The sequence below is a fragment of the Pogoniulus pusillus genome, chromosome 24, assembly GCF_015220805.1.
Source record: "Pogoniulus pusillus isolate bPogPus1 chromosome 24, bPogPus1.pri, whole genome shotgun sequence".
NCBI classification, from domain to species: Eukaryota; Metazoa; Chordata; class Aves; order Piciformes; family Lybiidae; genus Pogoniulus; species Pogoniulus pusillus.
In genome coordinates this window covers 8,693,486-8,711,879 of record NC_087287.1, presented here as the reverse complement: position 1 = coordinate 8,711,879, position 18,394 = coordinate 8,693,486, and the positions used below count along the sequence as shown (strand labels likewise).

The window sequence follows — 18,394 nt, the reverse complement described above, 5'->3', positions numbered from 1 at the left end:
CTGTCCCCGCAGCCCGTGCTGTGCCCGCAGCCCGTGCTGTGCCCGCAGGCTCCTCCTCAGCCCGCTGCCCACGGCGACACTGCCCCGTCCGCTCCCGCGGCGATCCGGTGAGGCCACTTCCCCCCGTGACCGGAAGCCGGCGGCGGGCACGCCGGAAGTACCGGGGACCGGGCGGAAGCGGAAGCGGCGGCGGCGGTGTCCTTCTGGGCCGTGACGCCGGGGCGGCACCATGGCGGACGCGGCCTCGCAGGTGCTGCTGGGCTCGGGGCTCACCGTGCTCTCGCAGCCCCTCATGTACGTGAAGGTGCTGGTGCAGGTAAGGAGGCACCGGGAACCGGGAGGTAGGGGAGTTGCCGGGCTCGGTACCGCCTATGGGCTGCCTGTCCGTACTGTAAGTGGGGGAGTCTGGGGGCAGTCACCTGGCCTGGTACCGGAGACAGGCGGCGTGTCGCTGCCGCAGGTGGAGGGGCTGGAAACGGGCAGCTCCGGGGGCGGGGTGGGGTTGCTGGGCCCGTTAACGGGGAGCTCGTGGAGGGAGAGCGTTACCGGGCTCGGCACCGGCTATAGGCTGTCTGTTGCTGCTGCAACTGGGGGAGCTCAGGGGTAGTTACCGGGCCCGGGATGGGCTGCGGGTTGCTTGTCCCTGTTGTAGGTGGAGGAATGGGAATAGGGTGCTCATTGGGGGGGTTACCGGACCCGGTACCGGCTGCAGGCTGCCTGTCCCTGCCGTAGGTGGGCTACGAGCCGCTGCCCCCAACCCTGGGCAGGAACATCTTCGGGCGTCAGATCTACCAGCTGCCCGGGCTCTTTGCTTACGGTGAGTTGGTGTCCCTGGGGTCTCACCTCCGTAGCGGGGCGTCCCCCTTCGTGGGGGGTGGGCGGGGGTCCCGCCTGGTGTGACAAGTCCCCACTGTCCCCAGCCAAGCACATCGTGAAGGTCGATGGAAGAGCAGGACTCTTCAAGGGCCTCGCCCCTCGGCTCTGCTCCAGCGCCATCGGCACCGTCGTGCACGGCAAAGTGCTGCAGGTAGCAGGGTGGGCACGCACAGCCTGCTGGCCTGGCAGGGCTGGGCACCTGGACGCCGTGCCTGGCTATTCCGGCACTGGCAGGGCCTGCCCTGTGCCCCATGGCTGCTCTGACCCTGCTCTTCCCTCTACAGAGGTACCAGGAGGCTGAGCAAGCTGAGGTGAGCGTGAGACTTCTCCAGGGGATCCTCCCTCACACTCTTCCCTTCTCTCTCTCGTTCCATCTTCAGCTTTCCCTTCTTCTCCTCCTCCATCTCTCTGCCCCTCTCCTCTCCCTTCTTCTCCCCCTCCATCTCTTCTCTCTCCCTCCTTCCCTATGGCTGTGGGAAGCAGCATGCCAGTATCAAGTGCTGCTCCGGGTGAAACCACAGGACACAGGTGAGCCGTAGTGGGGCTGCTGAGTCCATGCTGGGGACCATGACAGAGCCTTCCCAGGGTGGTGGGGATGGAGCCAGAGGTGCTTTTTGGGGCTGTTGTTCCCTGCCTGATGCCTCTTTCACTTTCTAGCCAGGAGCCAGCAAGAAAGAGCCTGTGTCCTCACTGGAGCAGGTCCTCAAGGAGGTGAGGAGGAAGAGGAGGGTGCTGGGGTGAAGAGGGGCTTGTCACAACCCATGTGCCTGTCACTTGCTCCCCCTGACACCTCCTTTCTTCGTCTCCTGACACTTCTTTCTCCTCCAGACCTCCAGAGAGATGGTCGCTCGTTCTGCTGCCACCCTCATCACCCACCCCTTTCACGGTAGGCTCCCCCCTCACCCCTGTAACTGGTGCACAGGCCTGGTGACCCAGGTGCCTGGCATCTGTCACCCTGGGGTGTCTCTGTGCCTCGCACCCTGACCCCCACACCGCCTGTCTCTGCCTGCAGTGATCACCCTGCGCTGCATGGTGCAGTTCATTGGCCGAGAGACCAAGTACAGGTATGGAGGTGGTGGGGCCTGGGGGTGCAGCTGGAGGTCTGAAAGTGCTGCAAAGGGGTCCAGAGCTGCTGGGGGTGGGAGTGGGAAGGCTTCCTGCCTGTAGGATCCCCTCTGACCACGGCGTTCTCCTCTTCCTCCCCGGCCCAGTGGGACACTAAGCGCCTTCGCCACGATTTACCGAGAAGAAGGCATCCTGGGATTCTTCGCGTGAGTGCTGATGGCCTCGGGGGGCCGCTAGGGGGCATAGTAGAGTCTCCCCAGAAGCCATAGACTACAGCTCTGCCCTCCTGGCTCAGGAACCACCCTGCCCTGTCCTCCTGGGGTGCACAGTTCCCCTGTTCTGCCCTTCTGAGGGGGTTTCCTAGCGTGCATCTAGCAAGCCCCTGCTCTGTAGCCACCTACCCTGGGTTGGATGGGTGACATCCAGTGCCTGAGAGCATTAAACTGGAGTGAAGATCATAGAATCACAAAATTGTCAGGGCTGGAAGGGACCTCAAGGATCATCTAATTCCATGCCATGGGCAGGGACACATCACTCTATATCAGGTTGCTTTGAGACACATCTGGCTTGGCCTTAAAGACCTCTAGGGATGAGGCTTCCACGACCTCCCCGGGCAACCCATTCCAGGGTCTCATTGCCCTCATGGTGAAAAACTTCTTCCTAACATCCAATCTGAATCTACCAACTCCTAGTTTGCTCCATTCCCCCTAATCCTAACACTACCTGACACCCTAAAAAGTCCCTCTGTGGCTTTCCTGTAGGCTCACTTCAGATCCTGGAAGGCCACAATGAGGTCTCCTCAGAGCATTCTCTTGTCCAGTGAAGGAGCTCTTTCCCAGGGGCACCAGTTAGGGGTGTTTTGGGTCCTTCCAGCAGCTCCCTTCAGCACCTATGTTCCCTTGGGACCATGCGAGCTTCTTAGGAGCTCCTCCATCAGCTGGCCGTGGAGAGACCAGCTGTTTCCTCCCATTCCCAACTGGCTGTTCCCTGGCTCCTTGCATGGCTGAATCCAGATCCAGCTCTGCCTTCAGCTCACCTTCCTTGTGCCTCTTCTCTTGCAGCGGCCTCATCCCCCGGCTGCTCGGGGACATCCTTTCGCTCTGGCTCTGCAACATGCTGGCCTACCTCATCAACACATACGCGCTGGAGAACGGGGTAGGGGCTCTAAGCCCAGCGGCTGGGGGGACCTGGAGGGCTGGGGGTGGCACAGAGATTGTGGTGAGGGACAGGAAGAGCTCAGGGCACAGTGCTAGGGTGGAAGTGGCAGGCTTGAAGGTGCTTTTTGTCCTCCTGCAGGTCTCAACCGTGTCTGAGATGAAGAGCTACTCACAGGCAGTCACTGGGGTGAGGACACCTCTGGGTGTGGGTGCAGCTCTGTGTGGGATGTGGTCTCCTTGTGGGGAGGGGAAAGGGAGTTGATTCCTTTTTCCTTTTGGGAATTCCCATGTTCCCATAATCCTGCCTGTTCTGAGGGGCTGAGTGCTGCCCAAGGCTCCAGACAGATCAGCCCACAGAGGAAGAAGCTCTGCACCCTGTGGGCTCACAGCTGTGACCTTGCCTCCATAGAGCCTGAAGGAGATGGGGTGCCCCTGGGGGGTCTTTTGGGGCTTGATCTCTCCACACAAGGGGATCCCTGTGGGGGCCATTGCCCACCTCACCCTGCTGTCCCCCACAGTTCTTCGCCAGCATGCTGACCTACCCCTTCGTGTTGGTCTCCAACCTGATGGCTGTCAATAACTGTGGGTGAGTCTATCACACCCTCCTCCTCTTCCTCCCTGCCCTGATGGGGCTAGTGTGGGTGGCAGCTCTGTCTCTCCACACTAGATCAGCACCTCGAGTTGCCTCCCCTAAGCTCCTGTGTGGCACAGGAGTTTCAGTGCAATTGTGAGGCTGATCTTTTGTTGAGGTGGTGTGTGTGGTGGCAGCATGTCCTTGAAATGGCCACTTTGGGGGTTCAGTGGAGCTGCAGAGAGGATGAGTCCTGGGTTGAAGTCACCAAAAGGACCAGGGCAGGGATTGTCCCCCTGGACTGGGCACTGCTGAGAGCACACCTCAAATGCTGGGCTCAGTTTTGGGGCTGGAGCAGGTTCAGAGAAGGGCAATGAAGCTGGTGAAGGGTCTGAGGAACAGAGCTGGGAAGGAGCAGCTGAGGGAGCTGGGGTTGTTGAACCTGGAGAAGAGAAGACTGAGGGGAGATCTTCTGACTCTCGACAACTCCCTGCAAGGAGGCTGGAACCAGGTGGGGGTTGGGCCTTTCTGCCAGGGAACTAGCACAAGAGGAAATGGCCCCAAGTTGCCCCAGGGCAGGGTTAGGTAGGATATGATGAACAATTTCTTTTCCAAAAGGGCTGTCAAGGCCTGTCCTAAGCTGCCCAGGGCAGTGGTGGAGTCCCCATCCGTGGAGGGGTTTCAAAGCCCTGGGGCTGTGGTGCTGAGGGCCATGGTCTGGTGGTGCCCTGGCAGTGCTGGGGTGAGGGTTGGAGTCCATAATCTTGGAGGTCTCTTCCAACACAACACTTCCATGATTCTATGCAATGATTCCATGTGGATGTCCTCTCCCTTCCCCAGGCTGGCTGGAGGTCTCCTCCCATACGCACCCACCTACTCCTCCTGGCTGGACTGCTGGAGCCAGCTGCACAGGGAGGTGAGTGGCTGGAGCTGGGAAGCACTGGAATGCCTTGGAAAAGATCTGGGTGGGTGTCCTGGTGGGACCATGCTGGGGCTTGGGGCAGCTCTGCCTCGCCACTGATGGTCCTCTCCTCCTTTCCAGGGCAACATGAGCAGAGGGAACAGCTTGTTCTTCCGCAAGGTGCCCACAGGGAAGCGATATGTGTGGGAAGAGAGGAGGTTCCGTTGAAGATGGAGCTGGGATGAGAATCATGAAGCCAACACAGGGCTCCAGAAGCAGAGAATCATGAGTGTGGTGATTTCTACTACAGTTTTTTAAAATCATTTCATGCTGAGAGGTGAAGGTGGACGTCTGAGAGTGTCTGTCACGGGGCTGGGGGCTTCCTGGATGGGGTAGGACTGATCTCGTGGAGTCATAGAATCTTAGACTGGTTTGGGTTGGAGGGGTTGGGTTTGAAGGTTATCTTATCCAATTCCCCTGCACTCAGCAAGGTTATCTCCAACTAGAGTGGGTTGCTCAGGGACCCACCAAATCTGAGAGACTCTGGTGTTGGAGCCTCTGCCACATCTCAGGGAAACCTGTTCCAGTGTCTCACCACCCTCATTATGACGACTTCCTCCTCATAGCCAATGTGACTCTACCCTGCTCTGGTTTCAAACCACTATCCCCACCCTGTCACCACAGGCCCTTCTGAACAGCTTCTCCCCTGCCTTCCTGTAAGTCCTTTTGAGCTGATGAAATGCTGCTCTAAAGTATCCCTGGAGCTTTCTCTTCTCTAGGCTGAGCAATCCCAACTCTCCCTGCCTGTCTCTATAGGGGAGGTGCTCCAGACTTATGCTTGTGGCCTCCTCTGGACTCACTCCATCTGGTCCATGCCCTTCTTGTGTTGGGCTCAGAGCTGGACACAGGAGAGCAGAGGGGCAGGATCCCCTCTCTCCATCTCTGGCCATGATGCTTTTGATGCAGCCCAGGCTGCCATTAGCCTTCTGGGCTGTAAGTGCCCATTGCTGGCTCATGTTCAGCTTCTCCCCCACAAGCACCGCCAAGTCCTTCTCTGCAGGATACTCTTAATCTTACCATCCCTCAGCCTGGATTGATACCAGGATTGCCCTGACCCAGGTGCAGGACCTTGTACCTTGCCTTGTTGAACTTCATGAGGTTTTCCTGAGCCCACCTCTCCAGCCTGTCTAGGTCTTTCTGGCTCCCGTCCCTCGGTCTAGTCAATCCCACCACTCCACCAGCTGTCTCCAGCATTCCTTCCATGATCCAGCCCCCACAGCACTGTCCCTGTTATTCCTAATGTTCCTAATTCTTTCCTCAGTTCTTTTCTTCCCAGCTGGATCAGTCCCACAAGACATTGTCACATTCCTTCTGTGCCCACAGTGACCACTGCCTGCATCTTGTGCCTCAGCTTCCTTTCCTCCCTGCTGAGGCTGTAGCCATGAGGGCAGAGGTTTGGTTGATTGCCACCATGGGTGTCCCCCATGTGCAGCACCCACAGTGATGTCACAGCCCTAGAGGGACATGTGGCTGGTAAGGGGAACATGGATGATGGCTGTGAAAAGAGGGTGGTGGCAAGGGGGTTGTAGAGCTTGGGGTGCTTGCACAGATCGGGGGAGAGTCACATGTACAGTGGAGGGACTGCACTGCTGGGTGGAGAGTCACAGTGAGAGGGCTGCACAGCTGGAAAAGGGACTGCACTGCTGGGTGGAGAGTCACAGTGAGAGGGCTGCACAGCTGGAAAAGGGACTGCACTGCTGGGTGGAGAGTCACAGTGAGAGGGCTGCACAGCTGGAAAAGGGACTGCACTGCTGGGTGGAGAGTCACAGTGAGAGGGCTGCACAGCTGGAAAAGGGACTGCACTGCTGGGTGGAGAGTCACAGTGAGAGGGCTGCACAGCTGGAAAAGGGACTGCACTGCTGGATGGAAAGTCGCAGTGGGAGAGCTGCACGGAGGGCTTGCATGTGCAGTAAGGGAGTTGCGTATCCGGCAGGGTGCTTGCACACCTGGCATGGGTTGTTGCACATGGGGGCGTTTGCGAAGCTGGGTGCCAGGCTCCACCCTGAGCAAGAGGGGGTTGCACACCCAACAGTGAGGTCGTTCCACACCCGGAATTGTCTCTTCCACACCTGGTGGGGGCCATGCTACTCCGAGAAGAGGTTGATTTTGCACCCAGAAGAGCCTGTGGCAGACCCAGAAGAGGTGGTGCTCTGCCCCGTGGGCCGTTCTCTGCCCGGTGGGCCGTTCCGCACCTGGTGGGGCTGCTGCCCCCCCAGAAGAGATCGTTCCAGATCTGGTGGGGACTATTTCGTACCCGGAACAGGTTGCTCCACGCCCGGCGGCAGACGTTTCACGGCTGGCAGAGGTCGCTCCGCGCCCGACGGGGCTGTTCCCCGCCCAGCAGGAGCTGGTCCCGCCCCGGTGGGGGCCGTTCCCCGCCCCGCACCGGGACTGTTCCGCATTCACTAGCCCAAGAAGGAGGCGGGCCCGGGGAAGGCGGCACCGGGGGCGGGAGGCAGTTCCTCTCCCTCCGGTCCCTCCCCCTTGTCCCTCGGTGTGTCCCTCCCGTGCCGCCACCATGTCGAAGCAGGGACCGGACGGTGGCGGCGCGGACGAGGGGGAGCGGGAGCTGCTGAGCGGCAGCAGCGAGCAGCGGTGCCGGGCCCGGTTGGCGGCAGGGGCCCGGCGGGGCAAGGGAGGCGTGGCGGCGGCGGCGGCGGTGCTGGTGCCGCTGTGCTCGGTGCGGGGCCGCCCTGCCTTGCTCTACACCTTACGGTCCCGCCGCCTGGGCGGGCCACACAGCGGTGACGTCAGGTAGCTGTCAGTGACGTCATGCACCGGGGACACAGGGGAGGGGGTAGGGCTGTCCCCGCTGTGATCGGTTCCGTTCCCTTTGGCAGCTTCCCCGGGGGCCGGCGGGACCCGGCGGACGGTGATGAGGTGGCCACGGCGCTGCGGGAGACGCGGGAGGAGCTGGGGCTGCAGCTGGGGACAGCCAGCGTCTGGGGACAGCTGCGGACACTGCCAGACCGGGTACCGGGCGCCACTAGGGGACAAGGACACCGTGGGTGACAAGGACGCATGGGCAGGGTGGCAGGGACACGGGTGACAAGGGTGCAAGGTGATAGGGATATGGGTGCCAAGGGTCTGGTGTGACAGGGACGAAGGTGAGAGGCACGTGGGTGACAAGGGTTCAGGCCAGCAAGGACACAAGTAATAAAGGTTCTGGGGTGCCAAGGGCACAGGTGACAGGTTCAGAGCGACAAGGACACGGGAATTTGAGGTGTCAGGGACACAGGTGGCAGAGGCTTGGGGTGACAGGTATATAGGTGGTGGGCTGGGAGTGACAGGGACACAGGTGACAAGGGTTCAAGATGACAAGTGATAGGGATTTGAGGTGACAGGGACACGGGTGGTGGGTTTAGGGCAACAGGGACACAGGTGTCAGGGGCTTAAGGTGATAGAGACACCAGTGACAGAGGTTTGGGGTGACAGAGGCACTGGCTGCAGACAAGGGCGGTGTTGGGTGACAAGTCAGCACCACAGTGGGGCACAGGGTGACAATACAAGCAGGTGGCACTTCAGAGCTGGGGAGCTGTGACCCTCTGTCCCTTTCTGACACACCTTCCAGCATGGCCTGACCGTGGCTCCCGTTGTGGCCAACCTGGGGCCACTGGAGGACTTGACGCTGACCCCCAACGCCAATGAGGTGGGTAGCACCATGATGGCCTGGGGCCAGCATCCCCCTTCCTTGGTGACAGCGGTGACACCGCGGCACGGGGTCGTTATTCAGCCCCTTACCACCCTGTGCCAGCAGGTAGAGGAGGTCTTCACCCTACCCTTGGCCCACCTGCTGCGTGAGGAGAACCAGGGCTACACCCACTTCCGTGGCTCCAGCGGCCGCTACGGCTACACCCTGCCAGTCTTCCTCAACGGCCCCCACCGGGTGTGGGGGCTGACAGCCATCATCACCGAGCTGACCCTGGAGCTGCTGGCCCCGGCCCGCTACCGCAGGAAGACCCACGTGCCGGCAGCGAGCCCCTCGCCACGGACACCTGAGGGCACCTCAGCCTGACACGGAAGGGACGCGGTGGCCCTAGGTGCCAAGGTGGTGAGTTCCACCAAGTGGAGGTGTTCCCATGTGGTGGATGGGCACCTTCTTTTGGGCACCTTCTTTTGGACACTGTCTTCTGGCCACCGACTTTTGGACATTGTCTTCTGGCCACCTTCTGGGCCACTGTCACTGCACACACGAGGAAGCCAACGCAAGCTGCACTCCCGGGTGATGTCACACGCTGTGACTTAGTAAAAAGCCATGTTTGAAATGACTTCTGCCATAGCTTCCAAGTCCTGGCACGTGGCTGCCTCCCAGTGCCAGCACTGCGGGCATTGAGGGTGTGACAGCTGTCCCCTGCTGGCACCAGTCCAGGCTGCTGTAGTGGTATCCCCAGGGAAGGACACAGGGCTGTGTAACTCTGTGGTTGCTTGGTGCTGCCCCCAGTCCCAAAGAAGGGACATGGAGCCAGGATCTCCTCCTGGTGGGACATCCAGATCCTGAAGTCAATCCCCCTGATCCCTAGGGATCTCCCTGCTTCCCAGAGATCCCCCCAGGCCATGGTGCTCTCCCCAGTTCTTGGAGATCCCCCCAATTCCTGGAGAGCAGAACTCTGAGTCCCATCCCCCCAGCAGCCCCTTCCCCACCATTTCATATCCACAGCCAACTCCAGCAGTGAGAAGAGCCCATCAGGGCAGTCATGTTTATTGAGGACCCCACAAACTGCTGCAAGGAGTCCCCACAATGACACCTCCAAAAAGCCCCCACCAGGGCAGGGCCACCACCAGCCCCTTACGCCGATGCTGCTCGAGCTTTGGCTTCACCATAGCGCCGCATCCTCTCCTCCAGCTCGGGTCGGAAGTGGCGGATGAGACCCTGCAGGGAGCAAAGGAGATGGGTTAAGGGGGAAAAGGCTGTTGGAATGCCCTCCCCCCTCCAGATTCACCACCACCTCGCACCTGCACGGGCCAGGCTGCCCCATCGCCCAGGGCACAGATGGTGTGGCCCTCGATCTGCTTGCTGATCTCCCAGAGCGCATCGATCTCAGCCACCTGCGCGTTGCCCTGCACGAACCGTGCCATCACCTTGTTCATCCAGTCAACACCTGCGGGGACGGCCAAGCCTTGACGGGACCCGTGGTGTGACGCTTCCCAGCCCCTCCAAACCCATAGCACCCTGCCCACACCAGCTCCATGCTTACCTCCCCAGCATAGGGTGCGCTGCCCCATAACCACCACCAGAGGGCCCAGTGAGCGGATGTGGAGCCTTATGGAAAGGCAGCATCAAGGCTATCCAGAAGCTGGAGAGATCCCCCAGTCTCTGGGGTGGTCCCTGCTTCCTGGAGGTCCCCCAGTCCACGGGCAAGCAGAACCCTGAGGCCCTCCCCAGCATTCTCTTCCCACCCTTTTATGCTCATAGCCAGCTCCAGCAGCAAAAGGAGGCCATCAGCGTTTACTGAGGATCCTTAATGTGCCCCCATGACCTCCCAAGAGCTCAGCCCTAGCTCCCTGCGCACCTTCCCGGCATGGAGTGCACTGCCCGCAGCTCTCGTGCTTGTAGAACTCAATGAGCCGAGCGATGGCCTTAACAATGTCAGTCTGGGGAGGGAGAGAAGGGTGAAGAAGGGTGAGGAGGGGCCCACCACAGCACGGGTGGGAGCAGGGAAGAGGCTCCCTCCCTTACCGATTTGTCCATGACGATGACAGCAGCCGTGCCGAGCCCGCTCTGCGCCTGCACCAGGGAGTCGAAGTCCATCAGCACAGTCTCGCACACTGACTTGGGCAGCAGCGGCGTGGAGGAGCCCCCGGGGATGACGGCCAGCAGGTTGTCCCAACCCCCACGGACACCTCCTGCCAGCGATGAGGAGGAGCCAGAGCGGGGCTGAGCGCCAGGCCCAGCGCTTGCCCAGCGCGGCTCGGGGGAGGCGTGCCGTGGCGCTCACCAGCGTGCTTCTCGATGAGCTCCTTCAGCGGCACCGACATCTCCTCCTCCACCGTGCAGGGGGTGTTGACATGCCCAGAGATGTTGAAGAGTTTGGTCCCTGAGTTGCGCTCCCGCCCGAAGCTGGCGAACCAGGCACCTCCCCGACGGCAAATGGTGGGGGCCACAGACACTGTCTCCACGTTGGCCACCGTGGTGGGACAGCCAAAGACACCTGGGAGCAGCAGGAGCTCTCAATGGCTACCTAGGCCTTGTGGCAGGAGGGTGGCTTGGGGACAAGTGGGTTTGTCTGGTCACCAGCATTTTGGGGAGGCCTTCTGGTGGCCTTTCAGTGCTTGAGGAGTCTGAGACAGAAAGCTGAGGACAGACTTTTGAGCAGGGCCTGCTGTGACAGGACAAGGGGTAATGGCTTGGAACTAAAAGAGGAAGACTCAGACTGGAGAGAAGGAACACTGAGGGTGGTGAGAGCCTGTCCCAGCTTGCCCAGAGAGCTGGGAGATGTTCCATCCCTGGAACCATTGCAGGTCAGGTTGGTTTGGGCTCTGAAGAGTTGAAGATATCCTTGGGGGTGTTCAAGAAATGTGTGTGGTCTTAGGTTGAAGGTTGGACTCAGTGATCTTAAAGGTCTTTTCAAACCCAAACAATTCTACGTCCCTGCTGGCTGCAGGGGGCTTGGTCTAGATAACCTTTAGGGTCCCTCCAACCCAAAATATTCAGTTATTCTATGATTTTATCCAGTTGCCACCAGATCATCAGAGAATTGAGTTGGAAAAGTCCTCTAAGATCACTGGGTCCAACCATCAACCTAAAAACACCGTGGCCACTAAATCATGTCCCCAAGTGCCACGTCCACTCGCTTCCTGAGCATCTTCAAGGATGGCAACTCCACCACCTCCCTGAGCAAGCCTGCTCCAATGCCTGACCACTCTTGCAGCAAAGGAATTGTTCCTCACACCCAACCTAAACCTGTCCTGGCACAGTTTCAGGCTTCTTTTTCTGCTGCCTGCTCCTAGGGAGATCTTGCCCTGTTCTCAGGCAGCAGATAGAAATTGAACCTCATACCCCCAGGGAGAGGGTTGTGGCCATACCCACGTCAGCAGGGAAGGGTGGCTTCAGGCGTGGCTTGCCCTGCTTGCCCTCGATGGACTCGATCAGCGCCGTCTCCTCCCCGCAGATGTAAGCTCCAGCTCCCCTCACCACGAAGACATCGAAGGCGTACCCTGAGCCGCAAGCGTCGCGCCCCAGCAGCCCAGCCTCGTACGCCTCCCGGATGGCCACCTACAGTGGGGAGGGGACGAGCAGGTCATAGAGTCATACATCTGTAGGGGTTGGAAGAGTCCCAACCAGCAACCCAACACCACCAAGGCCACTAAACCATGTCCCCAAGGGCCATGCCCGCAGGTTTCTTCAATGCCTCCAGGGGATGGTGACTCCACCACCTCCTTGGGCAGCCTCTTCCAGTGCCTGACCAGTCCTGCAGCTCAGACATTTCGCCAAATGTCCAGCCTAAATCGCCTGTTAGGAGCTCTCCACTGGTGAGGTGTCCCACTCGTCGCAAACCTTGTCCCTGCTGCTCACCTGGAGGTTGGAGGCCTCGTTGTAGAACTCGCCGCGGATGTAGATGTAGGCGGCGCGGGCGCCCATGGCACGCCCGGCTACCAGGCAGCCCTCCACCAGCTTGTGGGGGTCGTGCCGCATGATCTCCCGGTCCTTGCAGGTGCCCGGCTCCCCCTCGTCCGCGTTCACCACCAGGTATTTGGGCCTGGAGAGGGCGTTGGCAGGTGTCAGGGCTCCCCGCCGCCGTCGGCATCAGCGGTATGGTGGTACCGGTGCCGGTGCCGGTGAGGGTCTCACCTGCCGTCCGGGGGTTTGTTCATGAAGCTCCACTTAAGGCCGGTGGGGAAACCGGCTCCACCGCGACCCCGCAGCCCCGAGGCCTTGATCTCACCGAGGATCCAGTCCACCCCCTTGAGCAGGATCTCCTTCGTCTTGTACCAGTCGCCGCGACGAAGGGCGCCCTGCAGGCTGCGGGCACGGCACAGCCGGTGGCACCGCGACGGGCAACATTTGGCCGCGTCGTACCTCACTCCCCATCCCCCCTCCGTCCCACGCCTTACCGCCATTCATGCCGCCCGTAGAGGTTGGTGAAGATCCGGTCCTCATCCCGCAGCGACCCGAACTGCGTCTTCTTGGGCGCTGTCTACAGGGACACAAGGACTCAACACCGCTAACAGCGATACCGGCACGATCCATCCCGGATCGCTCCGCCGCTCCCTCCCGGCTTCATCCTCACTCACCGAGAAGGAAGCAGCGGGCAGGCGCCGTAGCGCCAGCAGCTGTCGTGAAGCCATAGTGGGGCGGGACAGGCGCCGGGACCACCGGGGCCGGGACCACCGTCACCTTCAGGCGCCCCCACAGCGGCGCGACGGCGGTGACGTCACCAGCAAGCGCCTGCGGCGAGGCACAGCAGTCGTGCACAAGCGCTAGGGGGCAGTGTGGGAGGCGTGGCCACATGGGGAGGGCAGGGCAGGGGCGTGGCCAAGCAGCAGATCACGCGACGAGGGCGTGGCCCAGCGGTCTGGGGGCGTGGTTGGGGGCGTGGCCTCCTGAATAGGGCGTGGCCAGCCTGGCCCCGCGCCCGCGCTGGCACGTGCCCCGCGCCCCGGCCCGGCTCGGGTGTCGGGAGATGTAACCGGAGGCCCCCGGTGCCCTCCCCTGTTGCCCCCCTCGATGCCCCCTGGGGCGCTTCGTTCTCAATCACCCCCCCCAGCGCCCCGGGGGGGGCCGAACTGCCCTGACCCGACTCAGGCTTCTCTCCCGATGCGGGCCCACGTTAACTACACCACCTCCAGCGGTGGCCTCGCCCCGGCGAGGGAGCGCCAGACTGGGGGGGATCCGGTTTCCACCCCCGCCAGCCCCAGCTCCATCTCCCCATCGTCTGGGCTCGGCGGTGAGCAGTGGGACAGGGCAGCGGGCACCATGTTCTTCCTCTTTCGTGGGCCACAGCAGCGGGGTACTGGCAGCCCTGTGCCCCTGGCATGCCGGAGCACTTCCCGTCCCCGTGGTCCTGGTAAACGGGGCGGTCGCTGCTTGTGCCTAGCTCTGCGACGTAGGGGACGGGGGGGCTCCAGCACCCGTGGCACCTCGGGGAGACAAGGGCATCCCAGCCATGGTGGTGTGGCCCCCATGGAGGATCGGTGGAGTGTGGAGGAGACAGGACTCCAGCTGCACCCCACTTTTGGGCAGGTAATGGGTGTGGGGTGGGGGAGAGGCTGGGGTGCACTAGAGCTGGTTAGGTGCCCGAGTGCCCTCCATGGGGAGACAGTGGGGCCGAAGAACAGCTGGGTGGCTCCCCACATCTGGAACAGAGCGGCCGAGCAGGGCATAATCCGGAGGATTAAGGCGTGCGGCGGGCACGGTGCCCCCCCGCCGCCTGCCCTGCATATCCCCAGATATTCCATAAAAGCCTCAAATCCCCACGCAGCCACGGCTGATTTCACACACACCCCCGCCTCTGGCCACGGCCCTGGTTTGCCCCGGCGGGGGCTCCGTGCCAGCTGGCCCCCCAGGGCCAGGCATGCCCTGCAGCATTGGGGCAGCCCCCAGCCATGGGCAACTGCACCAAGACCCCTGAGCGGAGGCTTACAAAGGTAAGGCCATCTTTGGGGGGGGGGATGTAGGAGGAGGGTGAGGAGGGAGGAACCCCCGGCTTGGAGCCCCTCCTGCTGATGCTGGTTTTGTCTGCAGGATGGGAAGCCACATTCTGGCCCCACAACACCAGGTGCTGGGGATGCTGAGGAGGGGGCAGAGGCTGCACAGTCCCCACCGTTGCAGAACTACTCGGTGCTGCAAGGGCTGGTGGGGCCAGCCTGCATCTTCCTGCGGCAGAGCATTGCCATCACCCAGCTGGTACGTGCCCGTCCCCACCCTGAGTGCCCGTTGCACTGGGCACCGTGCAGACAGGGATTTAGGGCAGGATCCGTGCGAGGATCCATGGGAGAAGGATCCTTCCTTCAGTTCTCCCTGCTTTTCTTTTTCCCAGGACCGGGAGCTGCGTCCTGAGGAGATTGAAGGTGAGGTGCTGTGACCTTTGGTGATGGGGACAGAGAGGGTCTTTGCCCTGTCTGGGAGGCCTCTCAGGTGGGTGAAAGTGATGGGGTGCTGTTAGTGACACCGTGCCTGTCATCCCCAGAGCTGAAGCAGGCATTCCGGGAGTTTGACAAGGACCGTGATGGCTACATCAGCTACAAGGACCTGGGCGAGTGCATGAGGACCATGGGCTACATGCCCACCGAGATGGAGCTCATTGAGCTGTCCCAGCAGATCAGTAGGTGGCAAGCATGGGGTGGGGGGTGGTGTCCCCACTGCACTGCTCTAGCGGCTGCATCTGACACTGACCGTCCCTGTCCACCCAGTCTGGTGACAGCCTCTTGCTCCCACAGCTGGTGGAAAAGTGGATTTTGATGATTTTGTGGAGCTGATGGGCCCTAAGATGCTGGCAGAGACAGCAGACATGATCGGCATCAAGGAGCTGCGTGATGCCTTCCGTGAGGTGGGAGGACTGTCCGGGGAGGTGGTGGAGTCTCTATCTCTGGAGACACTCCAAACCTGCTTGGCTGTGCTTGTGTGTGTCCTTCTCTAGCTGACCCTGCCTAGGTAGGGAAGTTGGACTCGATGACCTCCAGAAGTCCCTTCTAACTCTACCGCACTGTGACTCTGTGCTGGGGATGTGGGGCAGGGGGCAGGGGACAGCCCATGGGCTTGAGGGTGGCCATCAACAACTGGGGGTTTGCCCTGCAGTTTGACACCAACGGGGACGGGCAGATCAGCATGGCAGAGCTGCGGGAGGCCATGCGCAAGCTGCTGGGGCAGCAGCTCAACTACCGGGAAGTGGATGAGATCCTCAAGGACGTGGATCTCAACGGTGATGGCCTGGTGGATTTTGAAGGTATGGATCAGGGTAAGGGGCTGGAAATGTCTTCAGGAATATTTGAGATGTTCTCTACGTGTTCTTCTGCTGGCAGAGTTTGTGAGGATGATGTCACGCTGAGCGTGGCCAAGCCAAGACGGGACCCGAGCCCCCACCATGCCTTACGAAGCGGAGGGGAACATGGAGGAGATGCCCAGTTCCAGCTGGGACCATGCCAGTGCAGCACACTGCCTGAGCCCCAGGGTGAAGGTCCTCACTTGGTCAGTGCTGGAGGTGCTCACGCTCACCCTCGGCCATGCACCGAGGTCCAACTGCAGCATGAGATGACGCCAGGCCCCTTTTTGGCACAGACTTGGCCACGCTTTGGCCGCTCTTGCCCTGACCTTTCCTCCTCCTGCTTCCATCTCATCTTGACCTCATCCAAAAATTTGAAGACTGGTCCCGATCCCTCCGACTGTTTTCCAGCTCCATTGGCTCATCCCCCCCACCCCCTCATACTCCAGGCCAAGCACCCTGCTCCGTCCAGACTGGGATTTAGGGCTGACCATCCGATGTGACCCACCACCCAGCCCTCTTACCACCTCTGACCAGCCCCAGACCCTGCTTGGTCCTGCCCAGTGCTAGTGAAGCATTGTCCCTTGGCTGCTGGGGCCCTCACAGATGTACCCCAGCACCAGAGATCCTCCTTAAGGATCCAGCATCCTGGCCAGGGCCTTAGGTGTTACTGGACCCTGTGGGGTGGAAAATGGAGCATGGGGAGTCTGGACCAGTTTATTTTTTCAGTCTTTGCCCTTTTCAAATGAAAAATTTTCCAGAGGGACTTTTTGGGTGTTTTTATGTTGAGCTTAAAGCGAAATTGTTCATTTTCAGTTGTGTGTGTGCTCCCCCCCAAGTAATTTCACTGGATACAAGGACTGCTTTGTCCCTTCCATTGGGTACAACAACCACTGTGAACCCCTTCCCCAGGTACAACAACTGTGCTGTATTGCCCTGACTCGGTACCCCCCCCCAATCACTGTCTGTCCCCCAGTCCTGTATGCCCTCATCACCGTGTCTCCCCATAGCACCCCAGGCCCGGAAAGTCGCTGCACCCCCACGCTCACCCTTCCCACATGGAGCCAGGACCCCTCGGGCACCCCATCACCTCCCCATCCCCGGGGCCATGGTGTGGGGGTCAGTAGAGGGGCTGATGGGGCCAGACTGGGCTGGTACTGGGAGTGGCAATGGCAAGACTCTTCCAACAGGTCACCTCCCCATCACTAGCCCTAGGCTGGGAGAGATGAGACATGGCTCTGTGGAGCTGGTGCCAGCGGCGGCAGCAGCCGAACCCCCTTCCCAGCATGGGGAAGCGGCGGGAGAGGGGCGGAGGGGCGTGGCCAGAGCCGAAGGGGGCGTGTCCGCTGGAAGGGGCGGGGCTGAGGGTCAGGGCGGTGTACGGGTGAGGGGCGGGGCTGGGGGAAAGGGGCGGGGGCACGGCTGCGCGCCGCCACGGTAACTGGCGGAGGTCGGCGCGTGGCGGCGTGATGACGTTTGGACGTCGGCGCGCGCAGGCGTCATCAGGGCGAGCGGTGGCGGCGGTGGCGGCCGGGGTGGGGGGGGGGCAGGGTCAAGGTAGGCCGTGGTGGGTCCTACGCAACGGAACCGAGCCGGAGCCGCCTCCGCGGAGCTGGGTCGGGTTCCGCGAGATTGAGCTGAGCTGAGGAGCGGAGGGAAACGTCGGTATAAGCGGCGGGGCGAGCGCGGGGGCCGCTCACCGACCCCCGCCGCGCTCCAGGGAGCCGGGAGCGGCGGGCGGCCGTCGGGGATGTCCTACAAGCCCATCGCTCCCGCCCCCGTTACCCCCGGAGCCGCTAGCGCCAGCCCCGCCCCGTCGGGGCCCGGGGCACCGTCCGCCGGTGAGCGCACCCCCCGGTAACCGCGGGGTACCGAGGAAGGGAGGGAACGGGGGTGGATGCGGCCGGTAACGCTCCGTTTCCTGCAGCCACGAGCGTTCCGTCGCCTTCCGGCTCCGTCCCCGGTGCTGCAGCCCCTTTCCGGCCTCTCTTCAATGACTTCGGGCCGCCGTCCATGGGCTACGTGCAGGTGAGAAGCGGGGTGGAGGAGGCCACTGGTGGGGCTGGTGGCGGCGGGGACAGCTCTCAGCCCGTCCGTACCCCGCGTCCCGTAGGCGATGAAGCCCCCCGGGGCTCAGGGTTCGCAGAGCACCTACACCGACCTGCTTTCTGTCATCGAGGAGATGGGGAAGGAGATCCGGCCCACCTACGCCGGCAGCAAGAGTGCCATGGAGCGACTGAAACGGGGTAGGGATGGAGGGGTGGTGGGACGATGGAAGATACAGCCCGGGTGACCATTGGTCTTACGTGCCCGGGGGTCTCCACCTTCTGTGGGGCAGGGGAGGGTCAGGAGACTGATGTGGGGTGTCCCTTTGCTTCTCCCCACAGGCATCATCCACGCCCGGGCACTGGTCAGGGAGTGCCTGGCAGAGACAGAGCGAAACGCCCGCACGTAACAGCTGCTGTCACCCGGGATCCCCCCCACCCCGTCCCCGCCCCGCCCCGGGACCACCCCTCACGGTGTCCCTGCCCCTCTGGCGGCGGGGAGGGGTAGGCCACCGTGCTGCCCGCACTCTCCGCTCTTTATAAAATGCGTGTTTTTATAAATAAAAGGACATGGTTGGGATTCTGCCTGCTCCGTGCAGTGGGGTTTGGGGAGGGCGGTGGTGGGAGTGCTGAGGTGATCAGTGCCGTCCTGGTGGTCATGGGAGGGGTCTTGGGGGAGCGCTTACAAGGAGAGGTGTATCAGTGCCGGGGGTACACTGGCGAAGAGCCGGGATGGGGAAAGGCTTGGAGCAGCGTTTGGGAGCGTCGGGGGTGGTCTTGAAGCTGCGCTTCTGGGCCAG

General features: G+C 61.6%; 5 protein-coding genes across 8 annotated transcripts; 4 read left to right on the top strand and 1 right to left on the bottom strand.

Moving 5' to 3' along the window:
- The first annotated feature begins 167 nt into the window (after positions 1-167).
- On the top strand, positions 168-4,912 carry MTCH2 (mitochondrial carrier 2). The gene is made up of 13 exons (XM_064163360.1): positions 168-316; positions 733-817; positions 921-1,027; positions 1,161-1,187; positions 1,534-1,587; positions 1,705-1,762; positions 1,889-1,940; positions 2,088-2,147; positions 3,003-3,096; positions 3,238-3,285; positions 3,617-3,684; positions 4,510-4,585; positions 4,712-4,912. The coding sequence occupies exons 1-13, from the start codon at positions 230-232 to the stop codon at positions 4,796-4,798; spliced, it is 903 nt and encodes a 300-aa protein (XP_064019430.1). The 5' UTR covers positions 168-229; the 3' UTR covers positions 4,799-4,912.
- A 1,907-nt stretch (positions 4,913-6,819) lies between these two features.
- NUDT8 (nudix hydrolase 8) lies at positions 6,820-8,898 on the top strand. Its single transcript, XM_064163376.1, has 4 exons — positions 6,820-7,384; positions 7,471-7,603; positions 8,202-8,279; positions 8,388-8,898. The coding sequence occupies exons 1-4, from the start codon at positions 7,149-7,151 to the stop codon at positions 8,643-8,645; spliced, it is 705 nt and encodes a 234-aa protein (XP_064019446.1). The 5' UTR covers positions 6,820-7,148; the 3' UTR covers positions 8,646-8,898.
- Positions 8,899-9,300: 402 nt separating this feature from the next.
- NDUFV1 (NADH:ubiquinone oxidoreductase core subunit V1) lies at positions 9,301-13,012 on the bottom strand. Its single transcript, XM_064163338.1, has 10 exons — positions 12,863-13,012; positions 12,683-12,765; positions 12,420-12,590; positions 12,144-12,327; positions 11,654-11,843; positions 10,567-10,779; positions 10,308-10,474; positions 10,141-10,222; positions 9,584-9,729; positions 9,301-9,500 (listed from the first exon to the last, which is right to left on the bottom strand). The coding sequence occupies exons 1-10, from the start codon at positions 12,914-12,916 to the stop codon at positions 9,417-9,419; spliced, it is 1,374 nt and encodes a 457-aa protein (XP_064019408.1). The 5' UTR covers positions 12,917-13,012; the 3' UTR covers positions 9,301-9,416.
- Positions 13,013-13,193: 181 nt separating this feature from the next.
- Positions 13,194-16,858, top strand: CABP2 (calcium binding protein 2). 3 transcript variants are annotated; one of them, XM_064163350.1, is made up of 8 exons: positions 13,194-13,515; positions 13,666-13,811; positions 14,313-14,474; positions 14,608-14,638; positions 14,758-14,892; positions 15,008-15,117; positions 15,366-15,513; positions 15,590-16,858. In XM_064163350.1, the coding sequence occupies exons 1-8, from the start codon at positions 13,296-13,298 to the stop codon at positions 15,613-15,615; spliced, it is 978 nt and encodes a 325-aa protein (XP_064019420.1). In that variant the 5' UTR covers positions 13,194-13,295; the 3' UTR covers positions 15,616-16,858. The 3 variants fall into 3 exon arrangements, with proteins under 3 accessions (XP_064019420.1, XP_064019419.1, XP_064019421.1); XM_064163349.1 differs by having other exon boundaries at positions 13,194-13,811; XM_064163351.1 differs by lacking the exons at positions 13,194-13,515; positions 13,666-13,811 and adding an exon at positions 14,093-14,215 and having other exon boundaries at positions 15,590-16,857.
- Positions 16,859-17,063: 205 nt separating this feature from the next.
- On the top strand, positions 17,064-18,174 carry CDK2AP2 (cyclin dependent kinase 2 associated protein 2). Of its 2 annotated transcripts, XM_064163397.1 has the most exons (4): positions 17,071-17,390; positions 17,477-17,577; positions 17,663-17,795; positions 17,937-18,174. In XM_064163397.1, exons 1-4 carry the CDS (start codon positions 17,300-17,302, stop codon positions 18,002-18,004), a joined length of 393 nt encoding a protein of 130 aa, XP_064019467.1. In that variant the 5' UTR covers positions 17,071-17,299; the 3' UTR covers positions 18,005-18,174. The 2 variants fall into 2 exon arrangements, with proteins under 2 accessions (XP_064019468.1, XP_064019467.1); XM_064163398.1 differs by lacking the exon at positions 17,663-17,795 and having other exon boundaries at positions 17,064-17,390.
- The last annotated feature ends 220 nt before the right edge of the window (positions 18,175-18,394 follow it).

Bases quoted from the DNA above. Each gene is read 5' to 3' on its own strand.
- MTCH2 (XM_064163360.1), top strand. From the start codon at position 230: ATGGCGGACGCGGCCTCGCAGGTGCTGCTGGGCTCGGGGCTCACCGTG. The intron at 1,028-1,160 runs GTAGCAGGGTGG...TTCCCTCTACAG, and splicing joins TGCACGGCAAAGTGCTGCAG to AGGTACCAGGAGGCTGAGCA. The intron at 3,097-3,237 runs GTAGGGGCTCTA...GTCCTCCTGCAG, and splicing joins CATACGCGCTGGAGAACGGG to GTCTCAACCGTGTCTGAGAT.
- NUDT8 (XM_064163376.1), top strand. From the start codon at position 7,149: ATGTCGAAGCAGGGACCGGACGGTGGCGGCGCGGACGAGGGGGAGCGG. The intron at 7,385-7,470 runs GTAGCTGTCAGT...TCCCTTTGGCAG, and splicing joins CCACACAGCGGTGACGTCAG to CTTCCCCGGGGGCCGGCGGG. The intron at 8,280-8,387 runs GTGGGTAGCACC...CTGTGCCAGCAG, and splicing joins TGACCCCCAACGCCAATGAG to GTAGAGGAGGTCTTCACCCT.
- NDUFV1 (XM_064163338.1), bottom strand. From the start codon at position 12,916: ATGGCTTCACGACAGCTGCTGGCGCTACGGCGCCTGCCCGCTGCTTCC. The intron at 10,475-10,566 runs GTGAGCGCCACG...CATCGCTGGCAG, and splicing joins GCTCATCGAGAAGCACGCTG to GAGGTGTCCGTGGGGGTTGG. The intron at 9,501-9,583 runs GTGCGAGGTGGT...TGCTCCCTGCAG, and splicing joins GGGCAGCCTGGCCCGTGCAG to GGTCTCATCCGCCACTTCCG.
- CABP2 (XM_064163349.1), top strand. From the start codon at position 13,296: ATGCCCCCTGGGGCGCTTCGTTCTCAATCACCCCCCCCAGCGCCCCGG. The intron at 14,475-14,607 runs GTACGTGCCCGT...TCTTTTTCCCAG, and splicing joins GCATTGCCATCACCCAGCTG to GACCGGGAGCTGCGTCCTGA. The intron at 14,639-14,757 runs GTGAGGTGCTGT...TGTCATCCCCAG, and splicing joins GCGTCCTGAGGAGATTGAAG to AGCTGAAGCAGGCATTCCGG.
- CDK2AP2 (XM_064163398.1), top strand. From the start codon at position 17,300: ATGTCCTACAAGCCCATCGCTCCCGCCCCCGTTACCCCCGGAGCCGCT. The intron at 17,391-17,476 runs GTGAGCGCACCC...CGTTTCCTGCAG, and splicing joins GCCCGGGGCACCGTCCGCCG to CCACGAGCGTTCCGTCGCCT. The intron at 17,578-17,936 runs GTGAGAAGCGGG...TTCTCCCCACAG, and splicing joins CGTCCATGGGCTACGTGCAG to GCATCATCCACGCCCGGGCA.